General features: G+C 38.9%; 1 protein-coding gene across 2 annotated transcripts in view; it reads right to left on the bottom strand.

Annotated features, from left to right (window-relative positions):
* Positions 1–930: 930 nt before the first annotated feature.
* Positions 931–17,897, bottom strand: part of LOC126291748 (GILT-like protein 1) — a 110,253-nt gene continuing 93,286 nt past the window's right edge. For both annotated transcript variants that reach the window (XM_049985426.1, XM_049985425.1), the window contains 2 exons: positions 9,167–9,229; positions 931–1,236 (listed from right to left, as the gene is read on the bottom strand). In XM_049985426.1, the coding sequence (XP_049841383.1) occupies positions 1,186–1,236; positions 9,167–9,229 (114 nt within the window). In that variant the 3' untranslated portion in view covers positions 931–1,185. The remainder of the gene's footprint in view (positions 1,237–9,166; positions 9,230–17,897) is intronic.

The following is a 17,897-nucleotide window of genomic DNA, read 5'->3' on the forward strand; positions in this document are numbered from 1 at the left end:
TTTCAGAGCTGTATATTCACTGTTCTGTAATAGTCTATAAGTATGATCATTAGTGTAAATGAAATTAGCTTTTTACAAAAATACCATCTGTGATTATGTTTTTTTTTTTTTTTTTTTTTTTTTCCAAAGCCAAAAAATGTGTCAGGCTTCTCGAGTTTTCCGGAATGTCGAGTTATCAAGAGTCCAGTTTCCTGGGTCCTAATGTTGATCACATGACCCTAAAATGATTAAAAATACTTTAAATCTCGGTATTTTTCATCTAAAATTTAAAAATATGCCCCCCCCCCCCAATATTTTTCATAAGGACATACATCTGCATACCAAATTTCATCCAAATTGGTTGAACAGTTTAGTTGTCAAAAGGCAACAGACAAACACACTTTTGCACTTACAGTATGGACTTACATTTCAGTATGTGAACTCTACAACATATTTATTTATGTAACACACACTGTATTTCAAAGAGTGTGTTGAATGGGAAAAGTTCAGTCTTACCATGGTATTTTTGCCTGAAAATAAATAACACAAATGGCAGGAAATTTTTAAAACAAGTTGAACATTAAACATTGCTCTCTGATTGAATAAATAATTGTAATTTGATGTAGCACAAAACTAGCTTACATTTAAAATGGGGCAAAACAGAATATGGCTATAACTACTGTTTATGACAAATCTTTGAGAATGAAACCATCATCAATAACAATGAGACTTCAGAATTTTCTGTCAGCAAAAGTGTGGGAGAGAATGGAACTATCCGTTTCTACTTTGACTTTTCACAAATAAGATATATCCTTTTATTCTCTCTGGTACTTTCATTATTGACCAATATGAAACGCAACTGATAAAAAAAAATACGTATATCACAAAGCTCTGATGTTTGAATAACAGTGCTCTTTCCAGTTGTAACACTACTTAACAAAGCAATAAATATTTACACAGGTATAACTTTACTTTTTAATATTAGAACACTTTCCCATGTGTTCTGACATTACACTTTACAAAGGTTGTTCAGGTTGTTACATTATATACAAAAATATAAAATGAATTTGGGGAAGGTTAAAATCTCCAAACATTGTCCAATCATTTATATTTGTTATTTATGGTCCACAGATTTTAATTTTCACAGCACTGACATAAGTGAACCCTGTCAAATCATTTCTAAACCACTTTGAGATGTAAATTATATCATTCAAATATCCTATAGTACCAAGGGACACACTGGCTTGGCTTGGGCGACTGAAAAAGAAAACAATTTTTCCATTATTTGTACATTCTGTAATTGTATGAAATGAGCATTTATCAAACACACACACACACACACACACACACACACACACACACACACACATACACACGTGCACAAAGTTGCTGTTAACCTCCTTTCAACATGCTAAATATACCTAGGATTTGAATAACAATAATAAAATAAATAAAATGTTTGATATAATAATAATAATAATAATAATAATAATAATGTTGTTGTTGTGGTCTTCAGTCCTGAGACTGGTTTGATGCAGCTCTCTCCATGCTACTCTATCCTGTGCAAGCTTCTTCATCTCCCAGTACCCACTGCAACCTACATCCTTCTGAATCTGCTTAGTGTATTCATCTCGGTCTCCCTCTACGATTTTTACCCTCAACGCTGCCCTCCAGTACTAAATTGGTGATCCCTTGATGCCTCAGAACATATCCTACCAACCGATCCCTTCTTCTAGTCAAGTTGTGCCACAAAATCCTCTTCTCTCCAATTCTATTCAATTCCTCCTCATTAGTTATGTGATTTATTTATTTATTTATTTTATACCCATCTAATGTTCAGCATTCTTCTGTAGCACCACATTTTAAAAGGTTCTATTCTCTTCTTGGCCAAACTATTTATCGTCCATGTTTCACTTCCATACATTGCTACACTCCATACAAATACTTTTAGAAACTACTTCCTCACTTTTAAATCTATACTTGATGTTAACAAATTTCTCTTCTTCAGAAACACTTTCCTTGCCATTGCCAGTCTACATTTTACATCCTCTCTGCTTCGACCATCATCAGTTATTTTGCTCCCCAAATAGCAAAACTCCTTTACTACTACTACTATTATTACTACTACTACTACTACTAATAATAATAATAATTACTTTGTTTGCATCAGTGCTTAATACATCACTTTAGCATAATTTCCAAATAAATCCCATTCAGAGAAATACATCCCAAAATTTCAGAGCTTAATGTTTCAGGGCTGTTCATTTAATGTATTAAAAGTACGGGGTGTGCATAAAGTCCGGGAACACTTTCAATCATTTATTGCACAAGAACCAAAAATTGTACAGATATCATATGTATGTCATTTTGAAGAGAAACCCTGAAAGCTTTCCTTTTCATATATACCACCTATACCACCACAGCATAGTTTGGTAATTTGCTGATAGTCAGCACTAGTCGCAAACACAGTGAATTCAGGGTGCAGAGCAAGCTTTCTGTGTGTTGGAGTTAGACAAAAACAAGTGTGCTACAGCTATTCAACAGTTGTTTAGAACCAAGTACGGTAAGAAGCCACCAACAAAGAAGGCCATTTACCACTGGCACAACAAATTCTCTATGACAGGTTGCTTGTGCCCAGCAAAGAGAAGCGGACATCCCAGTGTGAGTGAAGTGTATGTGGAGCACGTAGGAGAGACATTCATCAGTATATTCCTACTTGGACATGTTGCAGCAATGGCTGATGCCTCAAATGCTATCAGACTTTCTATTCATCTTTCAGCAGGATGGGGCTCCACCCCATTTTCATTGTAAAGTTCATGGCTACCTGAACACAGAGCTGCCGCATTGATGTCTCGGCCGTGCTACAGAAGGGGACAGCTGTTTCATGAAATGCCCACCCTGATCACCAGATCTCACTCCGTGTGACGTTTTTCTGTGGAGGGAAAGTAAAGATCTGGTGTATGTACTGCCTCTACCATGTGATGTAGCAGAGCTCCGGGAGAGAGTACGGGAAGTGACTGCCACAGTCAATGATGCCGTGTTGGGATGGGTATGGAAAGAATCTGATTACTGTATTGATGTCTGCCGGATCACTCGTGGTTCACATATTGAATGTTTGTAAAAAAAACTTTCATAGTTTCCCTTCAAAATACAATATGTATGACATCTGTACAATGTTTAGTTCTTGTGCAATAAATGTTTGAAAGTGTTCCTGGACTTTATGTACACCCTGTATTTACAGTTGTGAATATGAACAACCTTCAGCTGTGTCAGGGAATGATGCCAATGCAAATTGTGCTGGAATTGGACTCAAACCCAGATTTCCCACTTTGTGTGAGTGGTCACCTTAAACACTTCGGCTATCCATGCGTGACTAATGACAAGACCCAATACACTCATCAATCTTGCCTCACAACGAGTACTCATACACACATTATGTATGGTATTGGCAGATGCATTCATGTCCAAAGGAACGTTGCATCATCCTCCTTAACACAGGCACTGCAGTATCGTATTTATCCACTGATACCAGGCAGCAATTTTCAATTAAAATGTCCTCCCTTATACAGAAATTACATAATGTGTGTACTAGTACATGTCATAATGCAGGAACAAAGACATATAGAAGTTTAGGTCTGGCCGGAAGTCATGCACAGATAGACCAACTATTTGAGGCAACCACTTGCGTAAAGCAGGAAATCCTGGTTCGAGTCTTGGTACGTCACAGATTTTCAGTGTCTGAATTCCCTTATACAGCTTTTGGTTGTTCATATTCGCTACTCCAAATACATTTCATGTATGCATGCATGTCTGAAGGTGCATTCCATTATTCTTCTTGACAACACAGGCACTGCAATATTGTCCTGATTTAATAAATACAGTAGCAACAAACTCTCACAAATTTATCATCATAATATGCATGATATGAAATCAAAATGTGCACATATCATTATCAGTAAGTCTTTTAGTACTATGCTTGTGAATACAGGCCTGTAGTCTATGAGTATGCAAACATATAAGAGGTGGGGGAGGAATGACATTTCTTTCTGTCACTTCCAGTGGATAGTCATTCCCTTTTCATATTGCTTTTTTCAACTTACTATGACTTGCCTGTTCTACCTGTGGGCTTATGACCCTTGTTGGATTTGTTATCGACAACAGGTACAGTTAGTCTGTGAATGGGCATCTTTATCTGCCCTGAATCTTTTCCGCAGGCAGTCAGGCCACAAACCTGTATACATCCTCAGACACGCAACTGAAAAGTATCCTGTGCAAAACTTTAAGCTTGTAATTTTTTAGAATTTATTGTGATTGGCCTTTGTTTTTTTTCCACTTCATTATCCTAAACATATCTGAAAATTTTGGAAATTATCTGTGTGAAAAATAGCATGCCACTAGTAAACTGCTCTTTAAAATGTCCTCTCATGCACTTGAAGGGCTGGTGGAAAAAATTGAGCACCAAGTCTCAGAAGCATGTGCTAGATATAGTCTTCTGTAATAAAGTCTATGGTAGTTTGTGAGGCAACCTTATGGCGGAATAAAGCAGAACAGAGTGCTAAAGAACGCAGGAAGGTGTAGAGGTTGACCCGCCTAGCCATAAGGCCAGGTCCACACACTGGAGCCAATGTTGTAACCAGCAGTGTTGGTCCGGTGTGTGGAGCAACAAAATAGCAGTGGCCCCAATGTTGGTACATCTCTTGCTTGTGGGTATTTTTACTGTATATCAAAGGACACTGGGTCCAGTATCGATATGTCTACCACACATTTGCACCATTGTTGTTTGCTTTGGTTGTTGTATCTAAACCAGAGTTTGCCACTTGTATATTTAGGATGGATTTTTGAGATCACATTGTCTCAGGAACTGTGGAGTAACGTGGAAATTCTTCAGTTATTGCAACTTTACCAGCAAGAGGTACATTTGTGGAATCTTGTTACAAGGAACCACCAGAATCGCAATGCCACTGTGGACACATGGAATGCATCCAGCAAAAATTCAGTATGGCATGTGCTACAGTCAAATGAAAAAAAAGAGAGATAGAAAGAAACAGTCTTTATGTCAGCTTATCAACCATAACAGAAGAGGACAAAAGACTGTCAGTTCAGGGGCCTCAACTGATAAAATATACATAACTATATGTTTTACTACAGTCTCGTACCTTATTTAAAACTTACTGGTTTTGAAATGTGTATCTTATTTTACATTTTTTTTAATGCAATGATAAAACATAATTATTCATACTCAGAAATTCAACTGCACCAGCTTCGATCTGTGCATCAGACATGTTTAAATTGTCTCTATATGAATTCAACTGGATGTTGGCTTGAATGTGTGGATGCTGTTCTATAAACGTTGGTACCAATGTTGGCACAAATGTATGGATGAAGGGTAATGGCAAAATAAGCAGCACACCCACTGTTGAGTTGGAGACCATGCCCCCATTGCACCTGTGAATTAAAATGGAGGCTGTGGGCTGTGGCAGGAGCATGCAGGTTCAAAAATGGAAATCTTTAGGATATCTATGTGAGATGGGAAGCGAAAAGGGACAACATGTCAAAACTTTTGGATTTTGCGTTGCTGTAATGTATACATTCAGAATTAAACTTTGAACGTTTGTAAAAAAAAAAAGTAAAAAATTTGATTTCTATCTCTAAATTGAAGTGAGTTACCGGTGGAACATTGGTGCGCATGTACACACACACACACACACACACACACACACACACACACACACACACACACACACACACACAATGTGGTGAACTGCTTCAGGCCTATCACACAATGCAGTGTACATAAATTTAAAACCAAGTAAACTTGTCTCAAATTGAGAGAAATGAGTGAACCGTGTGCTGTTTTCCTTTGACAAAGTATTGGCATTTGTATTCCATGTTATGGCCAACTGCAAATTAGCAACATTAGTAAACATTTATAACTCTCATATAAAAAGGGACCACTTGTCTTGTTTGGCTTCACTGTAATCACAAAGTAGTATTCTTTTATAGAAAACTACTTTGAGCTCATTAAAATCCTTCTAAAATTTGAGGGGTTATTTTCTGAAGCACTGCATACACAGTTGCGAGATTTTGAAAAGGGACCTCTTGTCAGACCTATGTTATTTCCTCATAACATCAAGAGGTCAATATTCAGAAGACTGATATTGATTGCTTTTAATGATATTGATTACTGTGGGATTCAAACAATTTTCAAATCAATATAGGCATGCAGAATAAAACAAGTTGTTATAATAAACAAAAAGACCAAAATGGATATTGTAGATGTTATTGAACATTTTTGCTTTTACTGAAAATTTTACTTCTCCAACAAAAGGCCGCTTTTCGCTTTGTAGTTCACATATAATACATGTGGTAAATATAGGAATGGCCAGGGAAATCTGGTTCACTATATGGTAGCTTCCAACTGTTTGAATAAACTTTTAAAGTAGGGTGCAGGGTAGTGACAGAGTGATTTACTGACTAGTGGAAAACAGATGAAAGTGTTGTTGCCAGGATGCACAGGTGCAACCTTGACTGGAGAGTGCACTCTCTCTAAGGAAGCTGTGCATTATATTCCAGGTGGAGGTATTTGCTATTAGGGTGTGCACAGAGGAGAACCCACATAGGCATTACAAGAATCATAGCATCTGTGAGGGTTGTTTTTCTTTTTCTTTCTCTTTCTCTCTCTCTCTCTCTCTCTCTTTCTCTCTCTCTTTCTCCCTCTCTCTCTTCAACCTCTGATAGGCTATAAATAAAAGACATGTTCATAGAAAACAATTATTTTATTACCAAAAGTTTTGTACACTTGTGGTTACTTTTCAACATAATCACTGAAAAGATTGAGACATTTGTTGTACCTGCACACAAGTTTTGCAATACCCTCTTCAAAAAATGTTCCCACCAATGATTTCAAATTAGCATTGACATTGTTTTGAAGATCTTTGTCAGTTTGAAAGTGCTGCCCTCCAAGCCACATCTTCAGTTCAGGGAAAAGGTGAAAGTCACTGGGTGTCAGGTCAGGGTTGCACAGCGGATGATCGAAAATGTCCCATTGAAATTGTTCAAGGAGCCGTTGGGTTGTGCCGGCAGTGTGTGGATGATCGTTGTCACGGATCAACACAATTCCTGAAGTCAGCATTCCTCTTCGTTTGTTTTGAATGGCTCTCAGCGAGCGACAAAGTTTCACAATAAGCAGCTGCAATTACAGTGGTTTCGGGCTGCATAAACAAAGAGGAATGCTGAGTGCAGGAATTGTGTTGATCCATGACAGCGCTGGTCCACACACTGCTGGCACAACCATTTGAAATCATTGTCTCAATCTTTTTGGTGATTGTGTTGAAAAGTAACCGTAAGTGTATAAAACTTTTGGTAATAAAATAATTGTTTTCTATGTACTAGTTTTTTATGTATAAAATACCGGGGGGTGGGGAGGGGGTGGGGGGGAGGAAGAAAGACCCTCGCACATTCATTCAGACAGCCAAGAAGCTCTGAAATCTCAATCAGGCCTTACAAAAACATCTAAAATCATCACAGAATGCCATGAATCCCTTGTGAGGCTAGGGGAAAGCGACAGTGTAAACCTGTTGTGGGCCCCTCATCACACAGGTATTATGGTAACAAACAAGCTGACAAGTTAGTCATAACAGGAGCAACAATCCCATTTATTGGGTTGGGCCAGAACCTATCATCTCAGTACTGTGGTGATAATATTTAGCTATGCATCTGGATCAGAAGGCAGCACACAGAACTTTATACTAAGACCCAAAAACAGAAACTTGGCATGCTAATGATGCTGAAAGTTCTGCCATTCTGGGCTTAAAGAAGAGGCAGATTAAACTCATGGCAAGTTCAATGACTGGCCATGGAAAGCTCAAGGAACACATGTTCACAATGAGAATAGATAAAGATTTCCTTAAGTGTAACAGTGTGGTGTGGGGGATGAAACCACACCACATTTAATCTTCCACTGCAAAGCCCTGGAGATCAAAAGACCAAAAATACTTGGGTCACTAATTCTTGAAGAGATTGGGTCTAATAAAACCCAGTAAAGAGACTCTAGCTCTTCTTCTAGAGTACTGCCTAACTTTTCTAGAATGACAGGAAGAAAGCCTTTACATGTAACTAGGTTTTCTTGGAGTTTTGTGAGAGATCTTTTGATAAGCTTCTGCTGCAGTAATCATTGAAGGCCTCACGCATTGCCCTCTTGACAACCATTCAGCATCTATCTATAGCCATGTGCTGTGTTTTACACTTCTAATGTAGTAGTCTGTGTCTTAAGAAGTTCCTTTATAGCAACCATTATACCATGTATGGTGTTTCCCAGCATGACCTGCAGATATAACACTGAAAAATCATTGAACAACAGAACAATGTTTCCTTCTTACTGGACCTTCTCAGATGCAAGAAATAAGTATATCTGTTGTCCCAATGAAGGGGGAGGGGCAGGCATAACAACTACCTTAAAGTTTGGCAATTTTGATATATTTCTATTAATCTAGAAACTCCAAAATCAAAGGGTACACTGTCAGACTATCCCTCTACTTGCCTGCTTCTTCTCATTATCTTTGAACAAATGGAAAGCACCTGATTAGTTAATAATCTGAACAACACATAAATTACCATTGTGGCCAAAGGGGTGGGACACACTGGCCACATAGCTAAAAATGGCTAAATAAACACACAAAGCCAGTTTCAACTTTGGAAAAGTGTATCATGAGATGAAAGAACATATTTACAGCACACAGTACATGTTGAGAGTAAAAAGTTAATTACATATTACAATTATTTATTTTTCCAAGATAAATTCATAATTACAATGAAGAAAAAATAAAGAACAGTGATTCAAAACTTCCATTTATGCAAACAACTGCACCATTGTCCAATAAGTAAACTATTATAAACAGGAATACTGCTAATAAGATATTAGTTTTGATGAAAAACTGGAGAAAAATAAATACTAACAAAGTTATCAAAGTCTGAGACAAATTTATTTTAGCAGGAACTACACAAGTTAGCCACGTAATGAAGTTGATGTGATAAAGAAAAACAGAGAATTCTAGTTCACTACTAATGAGATTTTTGACTTGTGTTATGGAGTTATGATTCTGTGAAAAAAATAAACTATGAAAAACAGGAATAATTTAGAGGATAGTCCCTAAAATCTGTGAACAATGACTGAAAATGTACTACTTACTTCAAACATTTTGCAAATTTCTCCCCACAGGTCATATAAGATGGCTGTTTGGTCACCCTGTTTCTGAAAACAAACACACAAAAAATTACACAACATGTAAAACAGAAGGTTCAACATATACACTTAGTGAAAACAATCACATACAGAGCTAAGATTAAGGCTGGACATAATGCCAATATTGAGGCCAATTAGATGAGCAGAAGCTCAGATTGTACAAGAATAAGGATGGTAACAGGCTCGTGTAGAACACAAACTGTACTTACAGTGCAGTATCCAATACCATGTCGCAAGTATAAAAATAATTTACAACATTTGTTTGTATTTTGTCACTTGTTATTTGGTGCTGTATGAGAGTGTATATGGTGTTAAACATAAAGAGTATATTTTTGTATTATTCATTATAATTATTTTATTTAGAATTGCTTTTTGAATCAGTTTAAATGTATCTATGTCTACAACTACCCTATGAAGTTAATGGAAGAAGCAGTTATACTAAATTATTTAGTCATTCTATGACATCACATAAAAACATTAATAATTAACATAGAATTCGGAGATATTTGAAAATACTTTTTCAACAAACCTTTTATGTTTATTTTTGTACACAAAATGCACTCTGACTAAAGTGTACTTTTTTTAATTATATTTGTGTGCGCTGTAAAGAAGGGGTGACCTACCCCTTAGCTTACCTACACCACAGTGATAGAAGATATTGTAGTATTTTTGGGCATCACATAATACAATAACACTAAAAATCATCACTGATTAAAGAGAAAAGTGGGGGGGGGGGGGGGGGGGGGGGGGGAGATTGACACAGTCAGAGGCATATAGTTAACACATTGAAGTAATTTAGAATTTACGATTCTTTATTCCACAAAAACAAAATGGAATTAATTCAACATTTTATATATGAGATTTTGTTATTTTGTGTACAATAAGTAATTACAACTCATACAATTAGTGTGACATTTAACTTTGAACTTGGTAAAAGAGTGTGTCAGTATCAGGTTCAATTGAAATGGTTGTGATTCTCAGGGTATTCAAGATGTTCATTTGAGATTTTTATTCTATTTTTATTTTCAGTGCTTCTCTCTTGAAAATAAGTGTTCAGAAATGCACATGCTTCCAAACAGATGACATATATGAAGTGCAGTAAGGGATATTTGTCTCTGGACAGGCCTGATTTATAATAGTCCAACAAACATACATAATCAAATTTTTCTGTTAGATTTGAGACTTCAACTTATGCATTCCATCTGAAAAACTACTGACAAAGTATCTAAATTGTTTCTAAGAGCTGTTGCCTGAATACAAAAATCTTGATTATTTTTTCCAAAATCCTGAAATCAATGTACATATTCTTTGATCAGATCAAAAAGTATTGCAGCATATTTCATCTCGTCTTCAAGATGATCCCTGTAAACCTCTAGTTTTGCTATTGCAATTGAATTAGCTGTGAGATAAACAAACCAGCGCATCTGACAGATTGTCTGGTTATAAGAACAGGCAGCGATGTTAAGAACAGGATATGCCAATGAGAAAACCTCATAGCGTGGAAGGAGTTTCACAGTGAAAATATTCATTTTATCTTGACTTTAAACAAACAGAATTTTATGAATTTTTCCTTTTTTATATACCAATCGTGCGCTCACTTCTTAAGCCACATTGATACTTGGTTTGGGCTGCACGCAGGCTGCAGGTTGGATACCCCTGATGTGAAGCATTATACTGTCTATGAACATTTCAGAGTTGCTAATTTTCCATTGTTACAAAGATTTCAGTAATCAATTTATACATTTGCACTGGGAAATATTGGTTGTAGTTTGTGTCCGCCAAGCTAGTCAGTGCTAGTCTTAAGCGAGTCACCAAGCTTGTTGTTGATTGTGAAAAGTTAGTTCAAAGTCAGCTGTAGAGAGTTCAAGATCATGCTTGATATGGATTTGAGAATGAAAAATGATGTCTATACGAAGATATGTATAGAAATGGTGCAACTGGAAACTAAAAAGAAGACCCAAGTGCAAGAAGTTGTCAAGTTATTAGTTAACATGTACAAACTTGGAACCTCAGCAATCAGCATCCACAGTTAAGAATGTTAAAAGGCAATTACTTTCTGTGCATGATGAAATTCAATCTCTTTGTGATATTTTTTGGCTTGATGTTCCTTTCAAATCACCTGCAAATCTCAAACTATATGCGTGGGACATTCAATAAGTAACTGAACACTTTTGCTCAGCCTATTTCAGTTGAAAAAATGCAGAATTTGTTGTGGAACACTGAGGAATATTCCCCCTTCAGCCCATATAGTCTCATAAAGTTCTGATGTATGGTGGTGCTGTAAGCAGCCTTCAAACTGGTGTATGCAATGGAGATGCCGAAAACCAGAGCACTGCATATTTTCTTAGGCACTTCCATAATATCTACAGAGGTGTGGCAGTGAACTAAAGTATGGTTGGTCATTGGGTGAGATATCTTTCATCACCTCAACAAAGTTGTGCAAATCTGTCCAATTTCCTGCATGCCGGCCAGCAAGACAGTGTATTGTGCTAACCTCGGGAAATTTAAGAAACAGTTTCAGCATAATTATCACTACACAAGAAAGGGAATGAACTGAGAACCAAAGGCATTGCAGAAAGGTTATAAGCAATGATGTCACAGCTGTTAAAACTTTCTAGACCTGCAACTTTATCGACTTTAGGTCCACATACTAGAGCAACGGTGACCCAGCCATTACTGTTCTGATTGGTATCATTGCTGCTAAGGGTAAAGTTAAGACCTCCACCACAGAACACTGATGGACCATGCAAGATGATACGTGCACCTACATAGTTATCGGTATTAATAGCAGTATTATCTATTGCTTTATACACTGTAAGACGGGTACGCCTTCTCCTCCTATAATATCGTGGCATATTCTGTGTGAGCAGTCCAATGCTGTCGCTCAAGCGGCTGCATGAAGACTGATGCCTTCTTACAGAATCATTACTTATCTTGGCTGCATGAAGACTGATGCCTTCTTACAGAATCATTACTTATCTAGACGAAACTATTCCTCAAAGTCGCGCGTGGCACTGGGCACGGTGGTAGCGGAGACACACTTCAATGTATTACACTGTATTCCGCTCAGCCCTGGCATGGGGCTAGCCACGTTATGATTACATTGCTCAGCACTACCGGTGACTTTAGTAAATTTAGAAAGCCACCAGCTGCTAAGTGGTTGCGTAATCACTGCAAACACAGAGGTGTCTCACACAGAGTGCATCCCAGAGTGCCCCAGAGAGCTACAACACAAAGAAGAATCGCTTCTCGGCTTTTGGCAAGATCAATTTGTAGTTTTTTGGTAGGGATTAGGTAAAAGAATAAATTTATTTAATTTCTATAATAATGTGTGAGATCACCAACTGTTTTTATTTTCTTACAGTTATCAACACTTTTGACCCATACTGACACAGATTCATTTATTTTACGATGATTCCTGGTCCTGAGAACCAAAGGCATCAAAGAAAGGTAATATGATTTACCCATATCTCTATTGTAGACTTCTGTGATCTGAAATGTCTGATAAGCAATGACATCACGACAGTTAAAACTTTCTAGATCTGCAACTTTATCGACCTTCTCCATGACAACACAAGGCTTCACACAAGACTGCACACCTGAGAAGAGCTCACAAAACGTCTTTAGACTGTTCTACCCCTTTCACCTCTTCACACCTTCGACTTCAGCCATTTGGCCCAATGAAGGCTGCACTCCGCAGGAAGCAGTACATGAATGATGGGGAGGTTATTGATGCAACACCATGGTGGCTGTGTCATCAACTAGTAGAGTGACATGATGCAGGTATACACGCCCTCCCAGTAAGGTGGTGTAAGACCATAGATTTGGATGGATATTATGTTGAACAATAGGGTTCTGTATTCAAAAGAGTGGGGTATAATATGGAGTATTGGAGTCCAGAATAAAACCAACCATCCTTAAAAAAGAAGGTTGCATTACTTATTGAATGGCCCTCATATTTGCTAATGTCAAATAATGTTTTTTATTATTTGGAACTATTGGAAAGTACACTGAGGTGATAACACTATTGGGATACCTCCTAATATCTTGCCTGACCTCCTTTTGCCAGGCAAAGTGCAGAAGCACAACATGGCATGGTCTCAACAAGTTATTGGAAGTTCCATATGCAGATGCTGCCTCTAGCCATCCATAACCTCTCTAGCCATCCATAATTGCAAAAGTGTTGCCTGTGCAGGGTTCTGTCCATGAAATCATCTCTCGAGGTCGTCCCATAAATGTTTGATAGGATACGTATCTGGTGACCTGGGTGGTGTAATATTTCACTCTACTGTCCAGATTGTTGTTGAAACGAATTGTGAGCAATAGTGGCCTGGTGGCATGGTGCATTGTCATCATAATAATTACATCATTGTTTAGGAACATGAAGTCCATGAATGGCTGCAAGAGTCTAAAAATAGCCAAACATAACAATTTCCAGTTAATTATCAGTTCAATTTGTCCAGAGGACCCAGTCCATTTCATATAAATACAGCCCACAATATTATGGAGCCACACCAGCTTGCCTTGTCAACAACTTGGGGCCCTACATCACACTAACCATACCATCAGTTCTGAGCAACTGAAATTAGGACTCATCTGACTACATCACAGTTTTCAAGCTGTCTAGGGTCCAACTGATATGGTCACGAGCCCAGAGGAGGCACTGCAGTCGATGTCATGCTGTTTGCAAAGGGCTGCTGTCATAGCTCATTAACACCAGATTTCGCTGCACTGTCCTAATGGATACATTGCACAGTGGTTTCCTGCAGTTCTTCTTGTCTGTTAGCACTGACATTTCTATGCAAATACTGCTGTTCTCTGTCATTAATTGATGGCTGTCAGCCACTGTGTTGTCTGTGGTGAGAGGTAATGCCTGAAATCTGGTATTCTTGGCACACTCTTGACACTGTTGATCTCTGAATATTGAATTCTGTAACAGTATTTGAAATACAATGTACTATGCAACTAGCTCCAACAACCACTCTACGTTCAGTCTGTTAATTTAGCGCAGCCATAATAATTTCAGAAATCTATTCACAGGACTCACCTGAGTACAAATGACAGCTCTGCTAATGCACCGCTTATTGCTATCCCATGACTTGTCACCTCAGTGTACTGCTAGAATGAAAATCAGCCCTTTCCCTTCACAGGGCCATCCTGGCATCTGCTTTAGAGAAACCACGGAAAATCTATATCTGGATGACCAATCAACGAATCTGAAACCTGAATCTCTTGATTGAGAATCCAGTGTCTTAACGAGCTGGAAAACAGAGTGTGTGTCTCTGTGTGTCCTAACAGGCCTCAGAAGGCACAACAGTACCAACTAACTACTATGTCTTCCTCAGCTGATAAGTGTCACTGATGTGGATATGGAAGGGCACGTTTTCAACATACCGCTCTCCTGGCTGTTACCGGTTTTTGTGACCAGAGCCGCTACTTCCCAGTCAAGTAGCTCCTCAATTGGCCACATAAGGGCTGAGTGCACCCTGTTTACCAACAGTGTTCAACAGATCAGACAATCACCCATCCAACTGCAAGGCAAGCACAACAACGCTTAACTTCAGTGATCTGATGGGAACCCATATTATCAGGGTGGTAAGGACTTTGGCAGTGTGACGCCACATCTTGCTTTGATTATCTACAGCTACATCTACATCCATACTCTGCAAGCCACCTGACGGTGTGTGGCGGAGGGTACCTTGAGTACCTCTATCGGTTCTCTCTTCTATTCCAGTCTCGTATTGTTCATGGAAAGAAGGATTGTCGGTATGCCTCTGTGTGGGCTCTAATCTCTCTGATTTTATCCTCATGGTCTCTTCGCGAGATATACGTAGGAGGGATCAATATACTGTTTGACTCCTCGGTGAAGGTATGTTCTCGAAACTTCGACAAAAGCCTGTATCGAGCTTCTGAGTGTCTCTCCTGCAGAGTCTTCCACTGGAGTTTATCTATCATCTCCGTAACGCTTTCGCGATTACTAAATGATCCTGTAATGAAGCGCACAGCTCTCCGTTGGATCTTCTCTATCTCTTCTATCAACCCTATCTGGTACAGATCCCACACTGCTGAGCAGTATTCAAGCAGTGGGCGAATAAGCGTACTGTAACCTACTTCCTTTGTTTTCAGATTGCATTTCCTTAGGATTTTTCCAATGAATCTCAGTCTGGCATCTGCTTTACCAACGATCAACTTTATATGATCATTCCATTTTAAATCACTCCTAATGCGTACTCCCAGATAATTTATGGAATTAACTGCTTCCAGTTGCTGACCTGCTATATTGTAGCTAAATGATAAGGTATCTTTCTTTCCATGTATTCTCAGAAGATTACACTTGTCTACATGGAGATTCAATTGCCATTCCCTGCACCATGTGTCAATTCACTGCAGATGCTCCTGCATTTCAGTACAATTTTCCTTTGTTATGACCTCTCGATATACCACAGCATCCTCCGCAAAAAGCCTCAGTGAACTTCCAACGTCATCCACAAGGTAACTTATATATATTGTGAATAGCAACAGTCTTACGACACTCCCCTGCGGCACACCTGAAATCACTCTTACTTCGGAAGACTTATCTCCATTGAGAATGACGTGCTGCCTTCTGTTATCTAGGAACTCTTTAATCCAATCACACAATTGGTCTGATAGTCCATATGCTCTTACTGTGTTCATTAAATGACTGTGGGGAACTGTATCGAACGCGTTGCGGAAGTCAAGAAACATGGTATCTACTTGGGAACCCATCTCTATGGCCCTCTGAGTCTCGTGAACGAATAGCGCGAGCTGGGTTTCACACGATCGTCTTTTTCTAAACTCATGCTGATTCCTACAGAGTAGATTTCTAGTCTCCAGAAAAGTCATTATACTCGAACATAATATGTGTTCCAAAATTCTACAACTGATCGACGTTAGAGATATAGGTCTATAGTTCTGCACATCTGTTCGACGTCCCTTCTTGAGAATGGGGCTGTCAGCCACTGTGTTGTCTGTGGTGAGAGGTAATGCCTGAAATCTGGTATTCTTGGCACACTCTTGACACTGTTGATCTCTGAATATTGAATTCTGTAACAGTATTTGAAATACAATGTACTATGCAACTAGCTCCAACAACCACTCTACGTTCAGTCTGTTAATTTAGCGCAGCCATAATAATTTCAGAAATCTATTCACAGGACTCACCTGAGTACAAATGACAGCTCTGCTAATGCACCGCTTATTGCTATCCCATGACTTGTCACCTCAGTGTACTGCTAGAATGAAAATCAGCCCTTTCCCTTCACAGGGCCATCCTGGCATCTGCTTTAGAGAAACCACGGAAAATCTATATCTGGATGACCAATCAACGAATCTGAAACCTGAATCTCTTGATTGAGAATCCAGTGTCTTAACGAGCTGGAAAACAGAGTGTGTGTCTCTGTGTGCCCTAACAGGCCTCAGAAGGCACAACAGTACCAACTAACTACTATGTCTTCCTCAGCTGATAAGTGTCACTGATGTGGATATGGAAGGGCACGTTTTCAACATACCGCTCTCCTGGCTGTTACCGGTTTTTGTGACCAGAGCCGCTACTTCCCAGTCAAGTAGCTCCTCAATTGGCCACATAAGGGCTGAGTGCACCCTGTTTACCAACAGTGTTCAACAGATCAGACAATCACCCATCCAACTGCAAGGCAAGCACAACAACGCTTAACTTCAGTGATCTGATGGGAACCCATATTATCAGGGTGGTAAGGACTTTGGCAGTGTGACGCCACATCTTGCTTTGATTATCTACAGCTACATCTACATCCATACTCTGCAAGCCACCTGACGGTGTGTGGCGGAGGGTACCTTGAGTACCTCTATCGGTTCTCTCTTCTATTCCAGTCTCGTATTGTTCATGGAAAGAAGGATTGTCGGTATGCCTCTGTGTGGGCTCTAATCTCTCTGATTTTATCCTCATGGTCTCTTCGCGAGATATACGTAGGAGGGATCAATATACTGTTTGACTCCTCGGTGAAGGTATGTTCTCGAAACTTCGACAAAAGCCTGTATCGAGCTTCTGAGTGTCTCTCCTGCAGAGTCTTCCACTGGAGTTTATCTATCATCTCCGTAACGCTTTCGCGATTACTAAATGATCCTGTAATGAAGCGCACAGCTCTCCGTTGGATCTTCTCTATCTCTTCTATCAACCCTATCTGGTACAGATCCCACACTGCTGAGCAGTATTCAAGCAGTGGGCGAATAAGCGTACTGTAACCTACTTCCTTTGTTTTCAGATTGCATTTCCTTAGGATTTTTCCAATGAATCTCAGTCTGGCATCTGCTTTACCGACGATCAATTTTATATGATCATTCCATTTTAAATCACTCCTAATGCGTACTCCCAGATAATTTATGGAATTAACTGCTTCCAGTTGCTGACCTGCTATATTGTAGCTAAATGATAAGGTATCTTTCTTTCCATGTATTCTCAGAAGATTACACTTGTCTACATGGAGATTCAATTGCCATTCCCTGCACCATGTGTCAATTCACTGCAGATGCTCCTGCATTTCAGTACAATTTTCCTTTGTTATGACCTCTCGATATACCACAGCATCCTCCGCAAAAAGCCTCAGTGAACTTCCAACGTCATCCACAAGGTAACTTATGTATATTGTGAATAGCAACAGTCTTACGACACTCCCCTGCG

This window comes from Schistocerca gregaria, chromosome 9, assembly GCF_023897955.1.
Source record: "Schistocerca gregaria isolate iqSchGreg1 chromosome 9, iqSchGreg1.2, whole genome shotgun sequence".
Taxonomy (NCBI): Eukaryota; Metazoa; Arthropoda; class Insecta; order Orthoptera; family Acrididae; genus Schistocerca; species Schistocerca gregaria.